This window comes from Leopardus geoffroyi, chromosome D1, assembly GCF_018350155.1.
Source record: "Leopardus geoffroyi isolate Oge1 chromosome D1, O.geoffroyi_Oge1_pat1.0, whole genome shotgun sequence".
In the NCBI taxonomy this organism is placed as follows: Eukaryota; Metazoa; Chordata; class Mammalia; order Carnivora; family Felidae; genus Leopardus; species Leopardus geoffroyi.
The window spans coordinates 75659793-75679112 of record NC_059329.1 but is presented as its reverse complement, the minus strand read 5'-3'; the positions used below and the strand labels follow the sequence as shown (position 1 = coordinate 75679112).

General features: G+C 45.6%; 1 protein-coding gene across 29 annotated transcripts in view; it reads right to left on the bottom strand.

Moving 5' to 3' along the window:
• NAV2 (neuron navigator 2) overlaps positions 1-19320 on the bottom strand; it is a 740939-nt gene that overhangs the window by 241119 nt on the left and 480500 nt on the right. For all 29 annotated transcript variants that reach the window (XR_006714126.1, XM_045484757.1, XM_045484759.1 and 26 more), the window contains one exon: positions 18304-18356. Coding sequence is in view for 28 of the 29 variants with exons in the window: in XM_045484757.1 (XP_045340713.1) it covers positions 18304-18356 (53 nt within the window). In the remaining variant the exon portion in view is untranslated. The remainder of the gene's footprint in view (positions 1-18303; positions 18357-19320) is intronic.

The following is a 19320-nucleotide window of genomic DNA, read 5'->3' as shown; positions in this document are numbered from 1 at the left end:
TGCTCTGTTCCAGGCACTGTGCCCGATTCTTCTCACCATGTTGGTGCAGAGTCCTCCTCCCTGTTCAGAAGCCCACATTTACATAACCCTTCTCTTTAGGGTCCAGAGGGCCAACCGACACACCCCCCAACTCACATCCATCTCTGGGAGAATCAGAGCATATGAACAAAGGAAGCACCAGGATCTTCATTAGGCAAAGAGAGAAGACTTAAGGTCATCCAGAATGCTTTCTCCTAAAGAGGAGATAAAACAGGGAGCAATATTTGGATGGCTGAGTTGCACTCCTGGAATATGTTAAAACTAAAAATAAGAACTCGGGTCATCATTTAAAAGACGATTCATAAGCTCATCAAGCGCCTTGAATTTGTTCCCCCTCCACTATGATTTCTCTGCTCACAGAAGGAGTTCAAAAAACATTCCTCAAGCCTCAAATCCACTCTTTAATAATGTTCTGTTAAGGTTAAAAATCACTCCTGACAAGGCTGCTGAGACCCACGCTCTTTTCATCTGCACCCCAGGAAGAGAGCAGGGCTGGGAAGCAGAATAGGGTCAGATGTGCATTCCAACCTCCTGGCTTCACTTGGAAGGAGATCAGAAGGGGAGAATGTTTCTTTGATCCGGCCTCTCTTGTGATTAAAATTCACCTTAAGGTTTTCTTCCAGTACCATACAGGTAAACAATTCATTCTCCTGCCCTGTTGAAACTGCAAACTGCCACCACACCAGGTAAGGGGCATGTCCCGGGCACTCATAGCACAAGGGTGTTCACATGCCCATCTTTAATGACGCTCATGGCTCATGTGCAATCCAGACCTGCAGTGTGAGAGGCAGATCTGGTTCAAGTTGGGATACAGAGTGATGGGAAAGGCTCTTAACCAGCAAAGTATGTAAATACAACCCAAGTTGTTCATTAACACATAGCAGCCAATATAAACTACTTTCCAAAATTAGCCAAAAAAAAAAAATCTTTGCAAAGCCGGACATTCCAATGTTGCTGAGCAGGGGTGGAAAGCTGCACTTCACACCGGGTGAGAAGGCGGTCATAGTTGCTACCGTAGAAATGGGTCCAGGAGCTCTGAGATGGAGTTCCTGGAGTTTGGAGCATCAGCTGGGGTGGAGCGGGGAAGCCCAGAAGTGGGACCACAATGTTACTTGGAGACCCTGGGAGCAGAAAGGGGCTGGCTAAGGCACGTGTGGAGTAAAGGGAAACAACAAGACTAAGATGCATTTCCCAGTCCTCCCTTTGTTTGGGGCCACACAGGGCCTCCACCATGTGCATCTGTGAAGATCTGGGAGAGAAAGGCTGCCGTGGAGGCTCTCTTGCCGTCTCAGCTGGTATCTCCATCCCAAAGGTGGATCGTTTCTCAACCACCTTGGAACTGGAGACACGCAAGGCAACTTCCGTGCACTGTGTCTGTCGTGGTCTTTGTTTCCCACGTCCAAGAGCACATCTCCACCCAGGCCAGCCAGAGAGCGAGGAAAGGCAAAACAAATGCCAAACAACTGGAAAGACAAGGGGGAGGGACAGAAGGCAAATGGAAAACTTTGCATTTCAACCATGATGAAGGCTGGACTGGGTCTCATGATAAAGTAAAATATGCAAAGCTCGAAAGAACTGCTGTAGATCTCCTTGGTAGCTTAGAGACTGATCAAATACCATCTGTTGTGGCAGTTGTCATGGCAGCATTTTTCTCTGAATACCAGTGTAGCTGAGTGCAAAGCGCATGAAAATGATTAATGCAAACGAAGACCATCTCTATGGGCACCACCATGGCCAAGGGGAGGATGGGCTCCAGGCATACAGGTAAATGGGGCACTAGTTTTCAGGAGTTAAGAGTGTCTCATCAGGCCCCTTAGAGATCTCCATCCTGGGAAGAGAGGCAAACAGCGGCTGCACTCAAGTCAGGCACGGTTACAGCCATTTTCTAGAAGTCATGAAATACCTAAAGCCTAGGCAATGGAAGATCCAGACTGCAGACAAGGCTGAGTAAGAACCTGCAGGTTCTGGGGACTTTAAAAGCACAGTGCAGCTTCTTCACGAGCCCCACACATCTGCTCAGCTTCCTTCCAGAAGTGTGACCCTCACACCTGGCACTGCTACTTGTCATTCATTAATCCATTCCTTGACCCATATTCACTGAGCGCCTACTGGATGTCAGGCAATGTGCGGTACTGCGTATACAGTGGTGAATAATCCCTGACCTCAAAAGAACCTCAAGTTTAGTGTAGGGCACTAGGCACTAAGTCAATGCACAAGTAAGTATAGACAACAACTATCACGTACAGAAGACCAGATCTAGCCAGGGGCATGGTAGGTAGGTAAAAATTTCTCAAGGAAGAGACAGCATGTAGGTTCAGAGACAGGACTTTTTGTTGGTCTATTCACTGATGTCGCCTCAGGCACCCAGAACAGTGAGGACCCCATCGCAGATATTCAGGACAATTTTGTTGACTGATGGGAAATTTGAGCGGAGACCTGAGTTAGCTGGACACAGAGCGGGGAGAAAAACCACACTACACCTAGTGAATCTAAGACTCACAAGCTTCCAGGCAGGATGCAGCACACCACGTTCTGGCAACCAAAAGGGAGCTGACATGGCTGGCAGCCAGGTGGCAGAGGACAAGAGCTAAGATGGTGGTACTTTGAATTATCTCAGGTGGAGAGATATTCGAGAGCATCTCCCCTTGTGAGTGCCACAAGCTGCGGCTAGCTTAGCTGATGCAAGAAGCCATCCTAGCCCAGTAGCACAAGGGGCTCCACGTCCTGTGTCCCAGCTTTGGCCATTCATACCAGCTCTCGCTTTCTTGGTGCCTTTCAAACAGCTGAAGAATGTGGGACTTGGGGGCTGGATGGGGCTTCGGTTCCTAGGTCTGTTCTTGCTAGTGCTTTGCCCAGCTCCTTCCTTTAATTTGGCAATGTTATCCACCTTATCGTATATGATATTTATAACTTCAGCTGAGATGTTGTCAAGAATTCCTTAAAAAAAAAAAAAAACTTTATAGGAGTCTCTCTGCTGTTAAGGCACATGGCTAAGTCCATATGGATACAAAAAATCCTTTCAAGGAGAAACAACAATCGAAAACAAGAATCTCAAATTCCTCCAGTGATTATCTTTTTCCACTTTGCTTCCAAATGCTTAGACTATTTCATTTTCCTATTACACTCTGACTTCTCGATTTTTCCCTCGAGACAAAGAGAAATCTGGAAAGGGAGGTATAGCTCAAATTCTAGAAATCAGTCCTTACTCTGGAGGCTCCCATAAAAAACGCTTACACCTGAGCTCTGTAGGGATGAGGGGGGAAAGTCCTCTGGGCATCGGCATGGTCAGAAAGGTGCACAGATGCCCCTGGGTGCGTTTATCTAGCACGCCATTGCCAACACCATTTTCCCTGCTCCGGTTTCAGAGGAATGTGGCCTAACTTCCTAATACTCCCCAAAGGGAGGAGCCTAAGCTCCTCCAAGTTAGGAGCTGGACCCAAATGCTAGAGGGAAGTGATTAGGGCTAAGGAGTGGCATTCCGGGATGTATCCCAGGTTTTAGAGTCAGACAAACCTGGCCTCAAATCCTGATTCTGCCCCTGATCTCCACTAAGTTACCTCCATGGTCTGATCTGTGGAATGAGCATTGTAACACCCATTGCACAGGGTGGTGGAGGATATGTACGTGGTGCTTCCTAAGTGCCCCATAACTAGCAGTTTTTGTTACAGTGTTGTCATTTTTGACAGGACATCCCTGTACTATACTTCTAAGGCTATGACATGCCCATGGCTATGTGTAGAGCTGGCCCCTGGCAAAGCAGAGAGTTCGACAAGCTTATTACCTGGGCTGCCTTCCGTCTGCTCCTGACTTTCCCCTCAAGCCCAGACGGAGACTCTGGGTCCTCTCTATCACCTGATGTCAGGCCTAGGTCTCAGCAAGCCCACTCTTAAAAAGACAGCGGTAAACTAATTCACAACAGGGCAGAGGGATTGCTGCCGTCTTCCCATGGGTTACGTCTCCCACGGGTACCTGTATCCCATCACAATTAGTAGAGGACCGGAATCTGTTGGAAGAATACAGACTCTGGGCTTCTCCCCGCTGGATTCTGGCTGTCTCAGACTACCCACAAGACCCTAGCAAAATTACTAACTGCTTCAAGCTTCAAATTCCTCCTCGAGAACATGGGAAGGTGGGTAACTATCTCAACAGAGATGCTGAGGCATAGATAGGCTGACCTCGACCAAGGGTCTGGAAGTTCATATAGCCAGAGCTTCAAAAGACCCTTTCTTCATACCCTTCCGTAATGGCAGAATATTATAGATCACTGGCCATCTCCTGAAAGTAAGTGATCACTCGGGAGTTGTCAGATGCCCTGAAGCTCGCTAAAGTGCATGATGCTAGTATGGCCTCTCTACGAGTGGGTTCCTTGTAGCTAGAATCCATTTTGACCCTGTTAGAATTAGTACTTCCCGTCCCGAAAGATTTCTGGTCAAAGTCTCCTTTATCCTTTAGTAAGTGACATAAAAAACCCTAAGACAGCAGACCAATAGTTCCGTTAACAGGGAGCAAGTACTTTTCACAGAAATCCCTGGCTTTTCCTACAGAGAAGGGGACAAACCCAGACGCCAACCTAAACAAGAAAATCCTGCTTTCTGGACCCCAAATGCGCGGCTGCCTCTTGAACCAACAGAGAAGAGTGGTACTGTGGATACTTGCTAGAGAATTCCACCCAGGAGCTAACTAAAACTTGGTCGCCTCATTCATTCCTTGATGAATAACGGCTATACTCTCTTGCAGCCTCTGCTCTAGAGGAAGGGGAAACAGAAGTGACAAGCCAGCGTGGTCCTTGCTCACGTAGCAAACACAGCGCACACAAGAGCAGACTCCCCACTCAACAGAGGTCGCCAACGAGGTAAGGGTTAGCTTACACTTATCAGCTCACCAACTCAAAAGCCTGACACTGACTCACTGTGCTCTTTTTAGCCTGGTTCTTTCTGTAGCTTTGTCATATTTACATCCTGAAACCCATAAACCACCACAAGGGCTTCAAGAGACAGAGTATAAACGCAATAGAAAACAAAACAGCAGATCTTTGATATACTCCACGAGGGCAGCAAACCCTCCAGTTCGGCAATACCACTAGAACCGATCATTTTACCCACAAAGCAAATACATAGAAAGGAACAGGGTAACGGGAATCATTTGCAGATGAAGGCCAAGAGTTAAACTTGCTCCCCGGTTTGGTGGCCAGTTCCCTCATAGCAGCCTCTGAATGCAGTTTTGTGCTTCAGCCGATTTACCATCATCTGTAGCTATGGTCCTTCCAGGCTGCCCGTGAACGGTCCGTCTGTGGATGTCAACCCTGCAATTCCAAGGATAACCGGCACACAAGTGCAAAACACCCTGGCAGCATCACTAACCTGGAAAGCAAAGCCAAGCAGAATGCCTCAATACTCAATCCTGTAAGACTCTGCCCTCCCACTTGTGACGGCTGGCATGAAGGCACCTGCTGTCATCCTGTGCCTGTACGTATCACCCTGCAGTGTTCATTTCTGCAGGAGATGGAATTCAAAAATTGCCCTTCCCTTTCCACTCCAATTCCAGATGCTACTAGCAATTAGTGGGTCATTATTATATGCCAGGCACACTGTTAGCACCTTTCATATATAGGACGTCAATTTTTTTTTTTTTTTTTAAAGTTCAAAGAGCTGTTAGCAGGTATGGCTATGGAGCAGAGCCTGAATTCTAGACCACTGGTGATGATTAATATAGAATTTGGGAGATCTTGCAAGTAGTACACAAAATATACCAAGAAACTAGATGTGACGGATCTGAGCAAAGAGCTACATGACAACCCATCAGAAAACATAGGATATCAAAAGTAATTAAGAACATTATTAATAATGAAAATAATCCTCAACTCTGTTTCCTGCCACAGGCAGCATGTCAGAGGCACGAATTCCACTGGAAGAGGAGAACAAGCTAGACCAGGAAGGTCTCTATTTCAGGATATCCTCGAGCTTTCCAAGGCTATAAGATATCTAATGCACCTGGGAAGAAATAGTGACAATTTTTTACGTGTCATATAATGCTAATCTCTGTTACTATTTCTGTCCTTGTCAAGTATTCAGTCGAGCAAGGTTGCAATTTTTTGGAGGTAAAAATGGTTAAATATTGGCCACTTAATAAAATGTAATTCTACCTATATTATTAGGAAGATAGCCTCCTCCTAAAGGTGAAATTTAAGCTGTTGGGTCGCCATAAAAATGGAGCGCTTGAGAGCTATTCATAAACAAACTATCAGTACATCTTAAACTCAGAATGAAATCTCTGCAAGTCTCTGTGAAAGAGGTCTCACAAGACAGAGGGGGAAAAAAATCAAGTCAAAAGAAATGCCCCATCCTCAGGCTAACCCTTAAAAGGCCTTCTATTTTAGTTAGGGCTTCCTCTGTAGGATTCCAACAGAGAACCAGAATAGGCCCCAGGAAAGGCTTTAATTCCGAGTTGGTTTCCCCTCAAAACCTCCCAGAAAAGGTAACTAGTTATCCTTCACAATAGTGAAGAGAATCCTGATCGCATGTTCTCTGTCTTCCTGCTCCTTCAGGGCAAAGTGTGAGAATGAGGGGATTTTGTCACCTGCCCCCATCCCCTCCATAGGAAAAGCTCCCGTCCAAATGTCATCTACACGGTAACTGGAGCCATTGCTAAGAGAAAGTTTTACCTTCCGAGAGAGGAATTAGGGATTTCACGGGACCAGAGGGGAAGTTTGGATTTCTCAGCTCCTTGGCTATTTTGGGGCAAGGTCCTTGATTTCCCTGAGTCCCAGTGTTCTTTTCAGAAAAATGGGGACAATTATCCCTTTCTTGAAAGCCTTACAGAGGCCTTCCAAGAAACTAATATTTACACTCTTAGAAAACACAAAACACTGGGATAAATTCTTTTCCATACATTATTATTTCAGTTCATTTTCACCACTAGATGAGGTAGCTACTATTGCCATTTTCCAGATGGGGAAATGGAGGCACAAGGGGCTTAAGTGCCTTCCTAAAACTGGGGTCATTAAACGGCAGAGTTTGAATTTGAACACTTAATGGAAAGGGATCTAAGAGGCCCTCTACAAACACGGAATATTAACAACCAAATGGCAGGAGCTTTACTATCGCTCTTGACCACTCCAGTCACCTTCCCTACCCTGGGACTCCAGCTGACCAGGAGACCAGGCAGGCAATCAATCCCTTTGAATGAAATCTCATCTTCACATCAAAAGGATGAAGGACACTTCACAGAGGAAGAAGCTGACTTTTCCCATATTCTTTTCTACATGTTTTGCAGGAGACATTTATGTTTTTATACTGATGGAAATCTTTAGGAGCAGAAATTAATACAATATAAGCATTTATGAGCATCATTTTGAAGTACAAATGCTCTCCCAACAGGGCTCTTTCAAACCACCATATGCCAGTGCTTAGGATCCCTGAGCAAGTTCATGATACTTGTAAGAACAGGACAATTTGGGGGTCACAAACCTCAAATGTGTGCAGGGGACAAACAGGTAACAAATAACAAAACCTGGTTTTATGACAATAGAGAATGGTGGGGAGTAGGACAAATGCAGCCCCTAACCATCTAAAAGGGGCAGCTGCTACCCAGTTTTAGCCAACTTGGGCCTAGGGAGTGCCAACCCAGCACTGGCAGATTATCTTATCTTTTCTTTAAAAACAAGAGAAAAAGAAAAAGAAAAAGCTAGAAGATCAATTTTTATGAAGTACATGGATTTTCAACTAACTAATAGCATCTATTTGGTTTTTATTTTTGTTGCAAAAGGCCTTCTCGGGGCACTGGGTGACTCGGTTAAGCGTGCATCTCTTGATTTTGGTTTAGATCATGATCTCACGGTTTGTGGATTTAAGCCCTGTGTTGGGCTGAGCATGGAGCCTGCTTGGGATTGTCTCTGTCCCACCTCTGTGCTTTCTCTCTCAAAATAAACAAACATTTAAAAAATAAATAAAAGGTCTTCTGGGGCCTGACCTCAGATTGGCATCCATCCACCTCCCTTTGCTGAAGTGAGCACACCTACTGACCGGCTCCCAACATGCAAATGTCATAGGCTAACTGTGCTTTAACAGAATGCAAACAGGAATTCTTTGCTAAGCTCTGCTTCATGGAAAAATTTAAAAACAAAAAAACAAAAAACAAACACATACAAAAACACTCTTTTGACATGATGCTGAAAGAGAAGAACTCCACAAAGACATATGCAGGGAGGTGGATCCAAGCATGAGGCCCAGATGGCTGTTATATAAACCACAGTCTACATGGTTATAAATTACCATCCGATTTCCCTCTCAGCTCAAAGAGACGTGTAGCTATTCTTCCTTCACTTACCCTCATATTTGCTAAGTTCTTCAACCTTACTGAGCACCATGTTTGCCACTCATAGTGCCTCAGTCCTAAGGCTGTGCTGAGAATTTCTTAAGTAAATATTCACAAAGCATCTACCAGTGCCAGGTGATGGGAACAGGTGGACAGATGCAACAGTGCCCTCAAAGAAGTTAATGTCTACTTGGACATTGGCAGTAGAGTACAATGCGCTAAAGGATTATTGCTTCGATTTTGCAATAGAGGAAACCAAGGGTCACACAGGTTAAGTGAGCTAGAAGAGGTAGTAGAGAATGCACTTGCAGGCTCCAAGACCACAGCCACGTGCACGATTCAGATCTTATCCATGCAGAGCTTACTACAGTGCTCAGACAAGAGGATGTCTACAGCAGCTTAACCTTTCCAAAAAAAGCCAACTGACTGGCTCATTCAAAATATTTACATTTCAATGAACCCTATAGAGATACTCTTAATTTTTTAAATTTTAAACAACTCTGCAAACTCATTTATGTTTAAATGCATGTTTGCACAGGCAGAGCCCAAGAGACATTTTGTACTTGGCTTGAAGACAGCGTTGGCAAAGTATGGTCACCAGGCAAGCAGCATCAGCATCACCCAAGAAGCTTGTTAAAAATGCAAATACTCCAGCTCCACCCCAGAAGTCCTGAATCAGAAACTCTGGGAGTAGGACCCGGTACTGTTTTAACAAGCACTCCAGGTGATTCTCATGCACACTAAGGCTGGAGCAGCACTGCCCTAGGAGGTTTTGCCAAACCAAACACTACTTCCCTTATTGATGAAAATAATCTGCTATAATGGTGTCTTTTCCACACACCTTTATCATGAAGTGAAAATAGAAAACTGTGAGAGATTTGAGAGAATTTCTTAGGACAACTCAAGTTTCTTTACAGCATTTAAAAATACAAAATCCATATTGCATATTTGACGTATTAGAATTTGATGTATAACATCACCCCCACTCTCTGGGAAGTTGTTGGACAGTTGGGCCATTATTTGTTGAGCTCACTCATCTAAGAAACACGGGCTGAGCACTTCCAATGTACCTAGCACCATGCCAGGTGCCGAGAATACGCAGATTTTTATTGAACTAAAAGATGAAAAACACTATACGTATTATAAAGTTTTGATGTCATTAAATAACAAAATGTGACAAAGACCTCAAAATTTATTTAAATGTGCTATTAGTTACAAGACAAACGTGCATTAGTTGAAGAACACAAATACCTATACATAAGTATATGTCCACAAAGAGGTCAGGATACCTGAAGCCCAACTTCTAACTGGCACTTCTGGCTCCCGTGACAGCTTAGTGTCTGAAGTGACCCACAACAAGGACGTGCAGTACTGAAAATGAAATGTGGGGCTCTGTTCTCCCCATACTTCCCTAGAATGACCTGATGTAAACTCAGTACAAATGTGGAAAACTCTATTCTGAAGTGTTCTAACAATGGAAGCGACTTCCAGCCAACTCAGAAATCCAAGGAGCTTGCAGTAGCAAAATGAGCCTCTGCTAGCAACCCAAATAGCTTACTGTCCAATATAGCAAGAAATATTTTGGTTGGTTCCCAGAGAGTATTGGTTTCATACTGGTGCTTCAATAGGTGACAAAAATTTAGTGGCTTAAAGCAGCCTAAAATTATCTTATAATTTCAGAGGAAAATCATTCTCGGTGAGCTTGAAAATCAAGGAGTCGGTTGGCTGTATCCATTCTGGAGGTTTTGGGGAGAATTTATTTCGTCCTCTTTTCTAGCTGCTAGAGGAGACCTGCAGGCCTTGGTTCATAGCCCCTTCTTCCGTCTTCAAAGACAGAGAATAGCATCTTCCAATCTCTCGTCCCCCACTCTCCCTCTGCTCCCATAGTTAAATATCCTCGCTCACCTTCTTGCCACCCTCTTAGAAGGATTCTGGTGACCACACCGGGCCTGCCCAGATGATTCAGGATGATTTTCCAGCCTCAAAACCCTTAACTTAATCACACCTGCAAAGTCCCTTTTGTTATGTAACCTAGCATATTCACAGGTTCTGAAGATTAATACGTGGACATCTTTGGGGGTCCACTGTTCACCCTACCATATTGGGTGCCTACTTGGAGTATGAAAAAACCTTTCAATGCACAATAGTTAGGATATACAGGACCTGTAAGCGGGCAAGGGAACAGACATGAGACGTGCTCTCTCCACGAGCCAGGACGATGCCAGATGATTATCATCCCATTGCTCATCCATCCCTGGCAGCAACCCTAGGGGGCAGCTTCCATCATAACCCCCCTTTCACAGATGAGAAAGGCTCAGATTTAGTAACTTGCCCAGCACACATGCCTTGGGATGGGAGACCCACGTCTGCCTGATTCCAGTCTTCTTATTCTTCTTCAAACCAAATCTCCTTCCCAAGATGGAAGGCCTCATCTCCAGGCTCCATCTAGACCTACACAAGTGCGAGTATTACAAATATAATCTTTGTACCTCCATGTCACATTCCATTTTTTCTACTTCAATTTCCTTATATGCAGAATAGACTAACAGTTAAGGAAACAGACTCTAGAGTCAGGCTTCCAGAGTTCAAGCCCCAGCTTGTCACTTATTAGTTATGTGACCTCATGCACACTACTAAATCTGTTTATCTGTGAAGTGAGAATAAAGGTAACTGCTCTCATAGGGTTTTATGGAGCTAAAATCCATCAATGCAGAGGTCTAAGACATTGCCCAGTCATAGGTATATAGGATAGATGTTTGCTATTCTAATCACGTAAGAACACAGAATCCAGGACAAGGGCCATAACCCCAGGCTCTACAGCACAAGTGGAAAAGAAGGAGACGTTCTTTTAAAAAAAACATTTTTTTTAATGTTTTTATTTTTGAGACAGAGACAGAGCATGAGCAGGGGAGGGGCAGAGAGAGAGGGAGACCCAGAATCCGAAGCAGGCTCCACGCTCGAGCTGTCAGCACAGAGCCCGACGCAGGGCTCGAACTCACAAACCGTGAGATCATGACCTGAGCCGAAGTCAGATGCTTAACCGACTGAACCACCCAGGCGCCCCAAGGAGAGGTTCTTTAACATGACTCACACTTAGCTTCTGGCAGAGCGCAGCATCAGGGTCTAAGTTCTCCAAGCCATTTAATGGAATGACAAAATCTATTTCCCATTCTAGCAAAATAAAAGGAGTTAAAATATGTAAAGCACTTTTTTTTTTTAAATTTCTGGTCATAAGGACACCTAAAAATGCTTACCTCAAGCAACATAAACGAACTTAATAATCTAAAAGTTAACTGCAATGTCCTATGGATAAACTGAGAAAAAAAGAAGGAATTGAGAAGGAAAGATACTTCTAGGGTAATGCTGGAAAACTTCTAATACCCACATGGCTGCTCAGCCGTAGACAAGGATGAAGAGTGGAATGTTACAACCCTTCAGTCACATGGACAAGTCCAGGCCAGCTCCCTTCTTAGTCTTTCCATCCGTCTGTCCGTCCGTCCATTTAACGTTTATTAAACGCCTACTAGACGCCAGTCATCTAAGTACATCCTAAGTTAGGATACTCAGGTGAAAGACATGGCATCTCCTTCAAGAAGATAATTCAACCACAAGGGAGTATTATGAGAAATGCAGGTACCTGGGGACACCCAAGCCATTAGGCATCTAAAATAGATCTCAACTCCTTGAGATAACAATTGACCTGAAGGTTAAAGGTTACCTGATCCAGGTGGGATAGTCATCAGATCTTCCAGGCAGTCTGGAGAGCATGTGGTAAGTACAAAGACAGGAGGGCACAGTCTCTCTGTGGGCACCTCAAGTTCCAGTATGCCTGGGACGTACAGGATGAGTGGCCGAGTGGCAAGAAACTCTGGTAACTCGATTGTGAAAGACTTTCCATTGTGTGCTTCAGAGTACGGAAGGGGAAAGGAGTAGCCGAGGAGGGTTTAAACAGAGGTGTGACCAAAGAGGCAGAGAGAGAGAGAGAGAGAGACCCGGAAGTTGCCTCCACATTGAAAAAGACTGCTGGCCAGAACAGTACCACTGAGTGAAGTGGTGGATGCCACCTACTAACCTTGGCCCTGGACTCTTTCCACTTTGCTTTAAATTTTAAGTGGCCTGTAGACTTTTCTTCATTCCTTCTTGGTTCTGTAACATGTGTGTGCCCTTAGGATGGTGTAAAAATAGGCCCGGGGCCCAGGGAAGAGGCAACTCAGCTGCCCAAGGAGCTCAGACACTCCCTAGGCATGTAGCCTGCTTTCTCTCAGCTGTTAGGAGGGCTCAAGGTCACTGGGCCTGGAAACCCGATTCTGTTGCAGATGGCCTTCCCGTGGCCCAGGAAGCTCTGTGGAGAACGCAGTGGGAGGTACCTGGCGCCAGGACTCCCCAACGCCATCTTAACGGGCTGCCTCTCACTAGGGGCCCCTACTCCTTTTTCAGCTCTTATGGATTCATCAACAGGTCAAATCAGGCCCTTTCCAGAAATACTCCAGCTCTTCCCTTCTGCTGATTCTGCTGTATGCACACGTGAAAAATAAGAGCAGGGATTGGGAGGTGCAGACTTTTTATTACACCCCTTCTCTGCCACAGAAGCCAACACCACAACTAGACGGACCTGGGTTCAAGCTCCAACTCTGCTTCCTAGGTCAGTAATCTAGAACAACAACAACAAAAAGACCTTGAAAAGCCTCAGTCCCATGTACGATTTTTGGGGGGAGGGGAAAAAAAAGGAATTCTGCTCACGCAATGGAAGTTTGAAAACTACTGCCCGGTCCTTCTCTGTGTCTATGTGCTAACTCCTACGGTCTTGGGAACGCAGGGCTACCATTTCCACGGAGACCCCTGAAGGACAGGGCGGGGTGCAGAGCTGTGCCCAAAGCAGCAGGAGCACTGAAGTTTGGGTCTGTGGAGCCCTAGGGGACACGTAGGCCAGCCTCTGGGATCTACAATCTGCACAGGCCATATGCAAAATTCTGGGTTGTGTGCAATCTGGGAAGGAGGGAGCCCTAGCTTTCCTCAGATTTCCAGAGGACTCCATGTTTCCAACACATGAACTACATGCACAAATCATCACCAGAGAAACTACCATGTTCTGAGTGCTGCTCATAGGCGAGGGGCATGAGGGTAAGATCACCTACCTGCAAGGGCTATTGGGAGGATGGAGGGGGAGGATGGAGGGAGAGGACGGCTGGGCAGCACTTAGCAAGGCACCTGGCACAAGGTCAACACTTTACAGGCTCCAGTTGTATTTTATCACGGTGATCAGTATTCTCCATTATCGTCTCCTTTACCACCTCATTAGTACTGCAAAAACGTTTTGAGGGACGTATTATCAACCCCACTTTACAGAGCAGGAATAGAGCCTTCAAAAAGGTTCACTAGTGAGCTCAAGGCCACAGAATAGCAGAGAAGGAGCTCGAACTTGGCCTGTCTGGTTCCCAAGCCCGGCCGGCCCTCAGTCTAGAAGCATTAAGTGAAGAAGGCAGAGCCCTCCCTAAGAGCTCAGGAGGAGGCTGTGGGCTGGAAGCTCCCAGATGACCCCGGGCCTGAGATCAGCAGCCAGAGGGGTAAACAGGCCTGGGGCTTTCCGCTGAAAGGGCCAGCAGGCCTTGCTAACTTTTACCTCTCCTAACCGACAAGAGAAAGTCAAGCCATGTAAGATAATAATGATTAAAAAAGAAAACCACTCCCTGGGGCAGCCATTCCAAGGCTCCAAAGTGAGGCCCTGTCTTGGAGTACAGGATTCAGGTTCGAGGAGGCAGGCAGTGCCCTCGGGCCAGGCTCCAGGCAAAGTTTCTCCTTCCAAACTAATGCAGAACTCTGCTGAACTCACCGCTTGAAAGCCAAAAAGATGCCTCTGGGTTGCCATGGCAATGCTCAACAGACAAAACATTTTACCCGCCTCTGACGCACACACACAAACTTATTTAAGGGCCAAATGGATGGACTGGTGGGTGAAAGGGGGTGGGAATGTTTCCACGGCTCCGTCTCCAAGGACGCGGCCCCCACGGTGTCTAGGTCAGCCTGAAACCAGGCAAAGAACTCCTTCAACACAAGCTGAGGCCAGCTTGCTAGGGAAAGGGAAGTCCCTGACGTGCCTGTCTTGTCACAGAGGCCTAGGAGAGAGTGACAGTATATGCCGACGGTCCCGGCTCTGCCTCTTCCTGGGCACAGCCTTTCACCACCTGGCACTTCATTCTCTTCACCAGAAAGGGGGGCATGTTGTGCAGGCCCACAGCAGAGTTGGGAGGACAGGATGTGCCCGTAAGTATGAACGGTCTCACAAACCTCACAGCACTGTGCAGATACAAGTTAGTGCCGATAGTAAAATCATGGACGACCATTTCCCACCAGGTAGGGTTCTCACCTCCCAGATCCCATGATTGAACTTCCCTCCACAAGGCTGGATGACCATGGGTATTTCTCTTTAAAGAACTTCACTCCAGGGGGCACCTGGGTGGCTCACATCAGTTAAGCATCTGACTTCAGCTCAGGTCACGATCTCATGGTTCGGTTCGTGGGTTTGACGCCTGCATCGGGCTTGCTGCTGTCAGTGCCCACTTTGGATCCTCTGTCCCCCTGTCTCTCTGCCCCTCCTCTGCTTGCATGCTCGCTCTCAAAAATAAACTTTTTGTTGCTGTGGTTTTTTAAATTTCACTCTAGGACCCAACAGGAATTGCCCTCCCAAAATGCGGTGATCCGGGTAGTGATGATGAATGCGGACCCGTCCCAGACCCAAAGACCTCCATGCCCATGGGGTGTATTGTACTCTGGCTCTTCCGTGCCCCACTCCTCACCTCAGAAGAGGGGTCTCACCAGAGACAGCTTATGACACTGCAGCAGGATCATCAACAAATGTTGCAAAACCTTCCTTTGCAAGGGTCCAGGACATCCTTTAGCAAAGGGATGCCCCAGGGATGTGAATCTTCTTCCACCTATCACTCCCCCATGGTGCACCCTCTTACGTTTCAGACTCCCTCCCGAGAAGTTATTCTCAAACCTCCCCTTGTCCTCAGATGGAACGGGCCCCCACTGTGCCGTGCACAGAGGTCTATGGAAACAGCTGCACTGTTATTCTCTGGTCTCCTGGTTCCTTAAGGGCAGGGATCACATCTTGCCCACCTGAGCATTCACTTGGCCCACCCCAGTGCCTGGCATTGGTCGGTACTCTGTGAATGCTGACTGGCAGGCTACAAGTGACAATGCCACACCCATGTCTGTGCATCAGTGCCCTTGGGATTTTCACGTCCATATGCCATAGGCATCTGCTCTCACTTCCCCATCCTCCTGGAAAAGGACATTTGAAGCAGAGCCTGGAGTGCAAGAGGTTGAGACCTGAGCTCCTCAGCAACCTAGTGGGTCAGAAGCAAGGGGGCCGGGCCTCCTACCCATCAAAATCAAAGCTCTTGGCCCAACCCCCAGATTAGCTGATGGACTGAACTTGCCCCTTAAAAACTGGAACAGCATCCATTCCTCCTGCTGAAACATCATTGTTTTTCTTTGGCTCCGTTACTCAAGGCCCCTGAAGAGTCCCTACTTTCTCAGGGAGTGAGCACATCAGCTCTGCTGATTATTTTCAGGGAGGTGCAGTTACCCTCTGAGCAGGTGCACTGCCCAAGTTCTCATCTCTCTGTAGGTCATCTCCCTTCTACCAACATGGTGCTCCCCACATGCTTCCCACTCGGTTTCCTCCAAATCTGTTATCATTGGCTGCCCTAAATAAAGCCTCCTTTGGAGTCTGACCTTCTAGGAATCCAGAAGTGGTGGCTCACCACTGTGCCACATCCCCAAAGGATGCTTCCCATGAGTAGAAATGCATTAACTCTGTATACGCCCATACGGATGCGCGTGCGCGCGCGCACACACACACACACACACACACACACACACACAGGGGTCCTCGTAGATGGTACACCACCCATGCTGGTCTAAGGAGCACTTCCTGCGTGCTCTAGGGGAGCTTCTGCCTTAGGCATTTGTCATAGTTCGTGATGTAGGGAAAATGACAATAGCCCTGTTGTCTTTATTATCTTTCTCATTTCCTATAGAACAGAATGACTGCGGTGGTGGTTTTCACATTTTCCTGGACTCACATCCTGTATGAAATAGTCTCTGCTTCGTTCACCACCAGACCATGTCTGCCTCCCCGCCCTTACACTCGAACTAATTATCACCGACAATTATAGGATTTTATATTCCTATGTTCAAAAAAAAAAAAAAAAAAAAAAAAAAAAAGAACACAGGCCATAAAAAAACAATACTTTCACAGCTGAAAGAGTTAGAGAAGCCACAAAATTTCATCGGTGCCATGGTAGCATTTATAAATAACATTTTGCATGGAGAGCTAAATTTGCACCACGGAACCTGAGGTGGCAATATTATTTTATAATCTTGAAAGTGGACTTTAACACCTCCCACAGAAGGCGCAGAAAATACAGAAGTGCCAAAGAGAATAAAAGGTTCATTGCCTTCAAATACCAGGTCTACACATGCATCATAATGGGCTGGGACAAATGCATCGGTATCTTTCCCAGGGGAAAATACTGCCTCTCTTTCGTGCGAAGAGAGGACCTGCATGTGTAAAATGCTTACCCTAAATTAAGTCCTCTATCTTCCACATTTTCCCAATTATTAATATACTAGACAGCTGCAGTAGCTCTAACAAAAATAGCAGCCTAGCTTTTCCAAAAGTCAAAGCGGCCAGGGGAGATCTGTGATCTGCATGGGGACTTTCCTATGTAAGGAGTGGTTGCTCTCTGGAGCAAACCAACAGAAAAAAATCTCCAGTGAAAGGACAAAAAAAAAAAAAAAACAACAACCAAAACAAACAGAAAACTTGTTTCAAAACGTAAACTGAAAAATGACTCCCATCACACCACACACACTCCTCTTTATAGTAAAAAATAAAGGTCACCAAAAAGGCTGTCTGGCCGACTCACTGGCATTAACAACCCTGAAAATTAAGAAGTAAAACCAAGGCTCGCCAATCACTTTGCTATACTTTGGAATGAGACTATCAAATTGTGTCAACTCAAAAGGAGTAGGGGGAGGTCAGAAAAAACAGATTATGCCTTTTTTTAGTTTTATATTTCTGAAAGCAAATTAAGGTCCTGAGGAAAAAAAAAAAAAAAAGAAAAAAAGAAAAAAGTTGCCCTTAAATTGCCACCTTCATGTGTCAAGCAGGTAGGACCATCACCTTAACGAACTGATATGTACACAATTCGTGTCAACATTCACATCTGAAAAGCACGATGAAGGGAAAAACCACGTATTAAGAGCACTGCAATTTAATGTGCTCTGACCTCAACAGTGATCATGAATTTTAATTCAAAGATTATGAGGACACATAACAAGAACAGATGTTAAAAGATTCATTTGTTTTTGTTTTTTTAACAGCTCTAATATCAGAGCTTAAGCAGATCACACCAGAGAGAAGATCCCTTGTCAAGGTCAGGTTAACAATGGTCTGGATAGTATCGTACACTTCACATTTCCTGCCACCGTCCTGATTTCACATCATTCCAACCTTTGAAGGCAATCAGATCACATGCCCCCATTTCTGAGCAAGACGCCATGACCTCATCTGTGCCCTAGCACCATATACACAAACAGAAATCGCTGTGTGTCTTTGAAAAAGCAGAACTGAGTCCCAACAGTCCAAATTCTCAACAAGCGTAGGTTTGCACCAGGTCTGCATAATGTGTTTCTACAAGAAAGACAGGGAACGTGAAATGTTGACCTAAGACTCTCTGTAAAAATCATGGCCACTTTTTAGTAAATGCCAACAAATATCAGAGAGAAGCAGAACACGGCTGCTTGGAAATAGCTGTTAAGTTTATTAATATAATCCCTTAGAGTAAAGCTTACAGTGTGGCTGTTTCCAAGACGGTCACTATCATTGAGAGGAAGGGCTACTTCCTTAATATAGACACTCACCAGCCATGTACCACTTACCATTTGTGATCTGTTCTTGGGACAGCCATTGATGTCTTCAATCTTCTCATTGGCTGAAAAAGGAAACACAAGTCAGAAAAATAAACAATCATCCCCAACACCTTGAGTAGTGATGTTCAGAACGCTTGAGGCCAACCAAGTCCTAAGGCCCATCCTGGGGGTCTGTCCAATCAGCGCAGACATGTGAAACGCTGAGCCGCAGCTAGCAAGCTTCAGGACTTACTCATCCAGCCACCATCCTCCAGGGACAGCTGGGGCAAGGTCGTCGGCATCTAAAGCAGAGACAACTGCATTGACGACAGTCTTGGAGCACTGGGACATCACAGAAATGTGTGGAGACTGGGAAACAGAGCTCTGATTATGCTTTCGGCTCTTAGACAGCTATGACCTCCCCACAGAAGATGGGACGGTTCAGAGTGGGTCAGTCCAGCTAGAACTCCACTCCTGGGGACAAAAGGCACAGATGAAGTATCTTACCTCATCTTTTCCTTTTACTTAATTAAAACAAAATTAATTCCAGCGTAGTTAACATACAGCATTATAGTTTCAGGGGTACGATATAGTGATTCAACGGTTCTGTACATGACTCAGTGCTCATCACAAGTGCACTCCTTAATCCCCTTCCCCCACCCACCTCCCATCTGATAATCATCAGTTTGTTCTCTGTAGTTGAGTCCATTTTTTGGTTTTGTCTCATTTTTTTCCTTTTGTTTCCTAAATTCTACCTGAGTAGAATAATGTGGGATTTGTCTTTTTGACTTTTTTCACTTCGCATTATATGCTCTAGCCCATCCATGTCGCAAATGGCAAGATTTCATTCTTTATGGCTGAATAATATTCCATTGTGTGTTTGTCCATCTTTATCCATTCATCTGTCAATAAAGATTTGGGCTGTTTCCATAGTTTGGCTATTGTAAATAACGATGCCATAAACATAAGGGGACACGTATCCCTTTGAATTAGTGTTTTTGTAGTCTTTGGGTAGATACCCAGTAGTGCCGGATCGTATGGTAATTC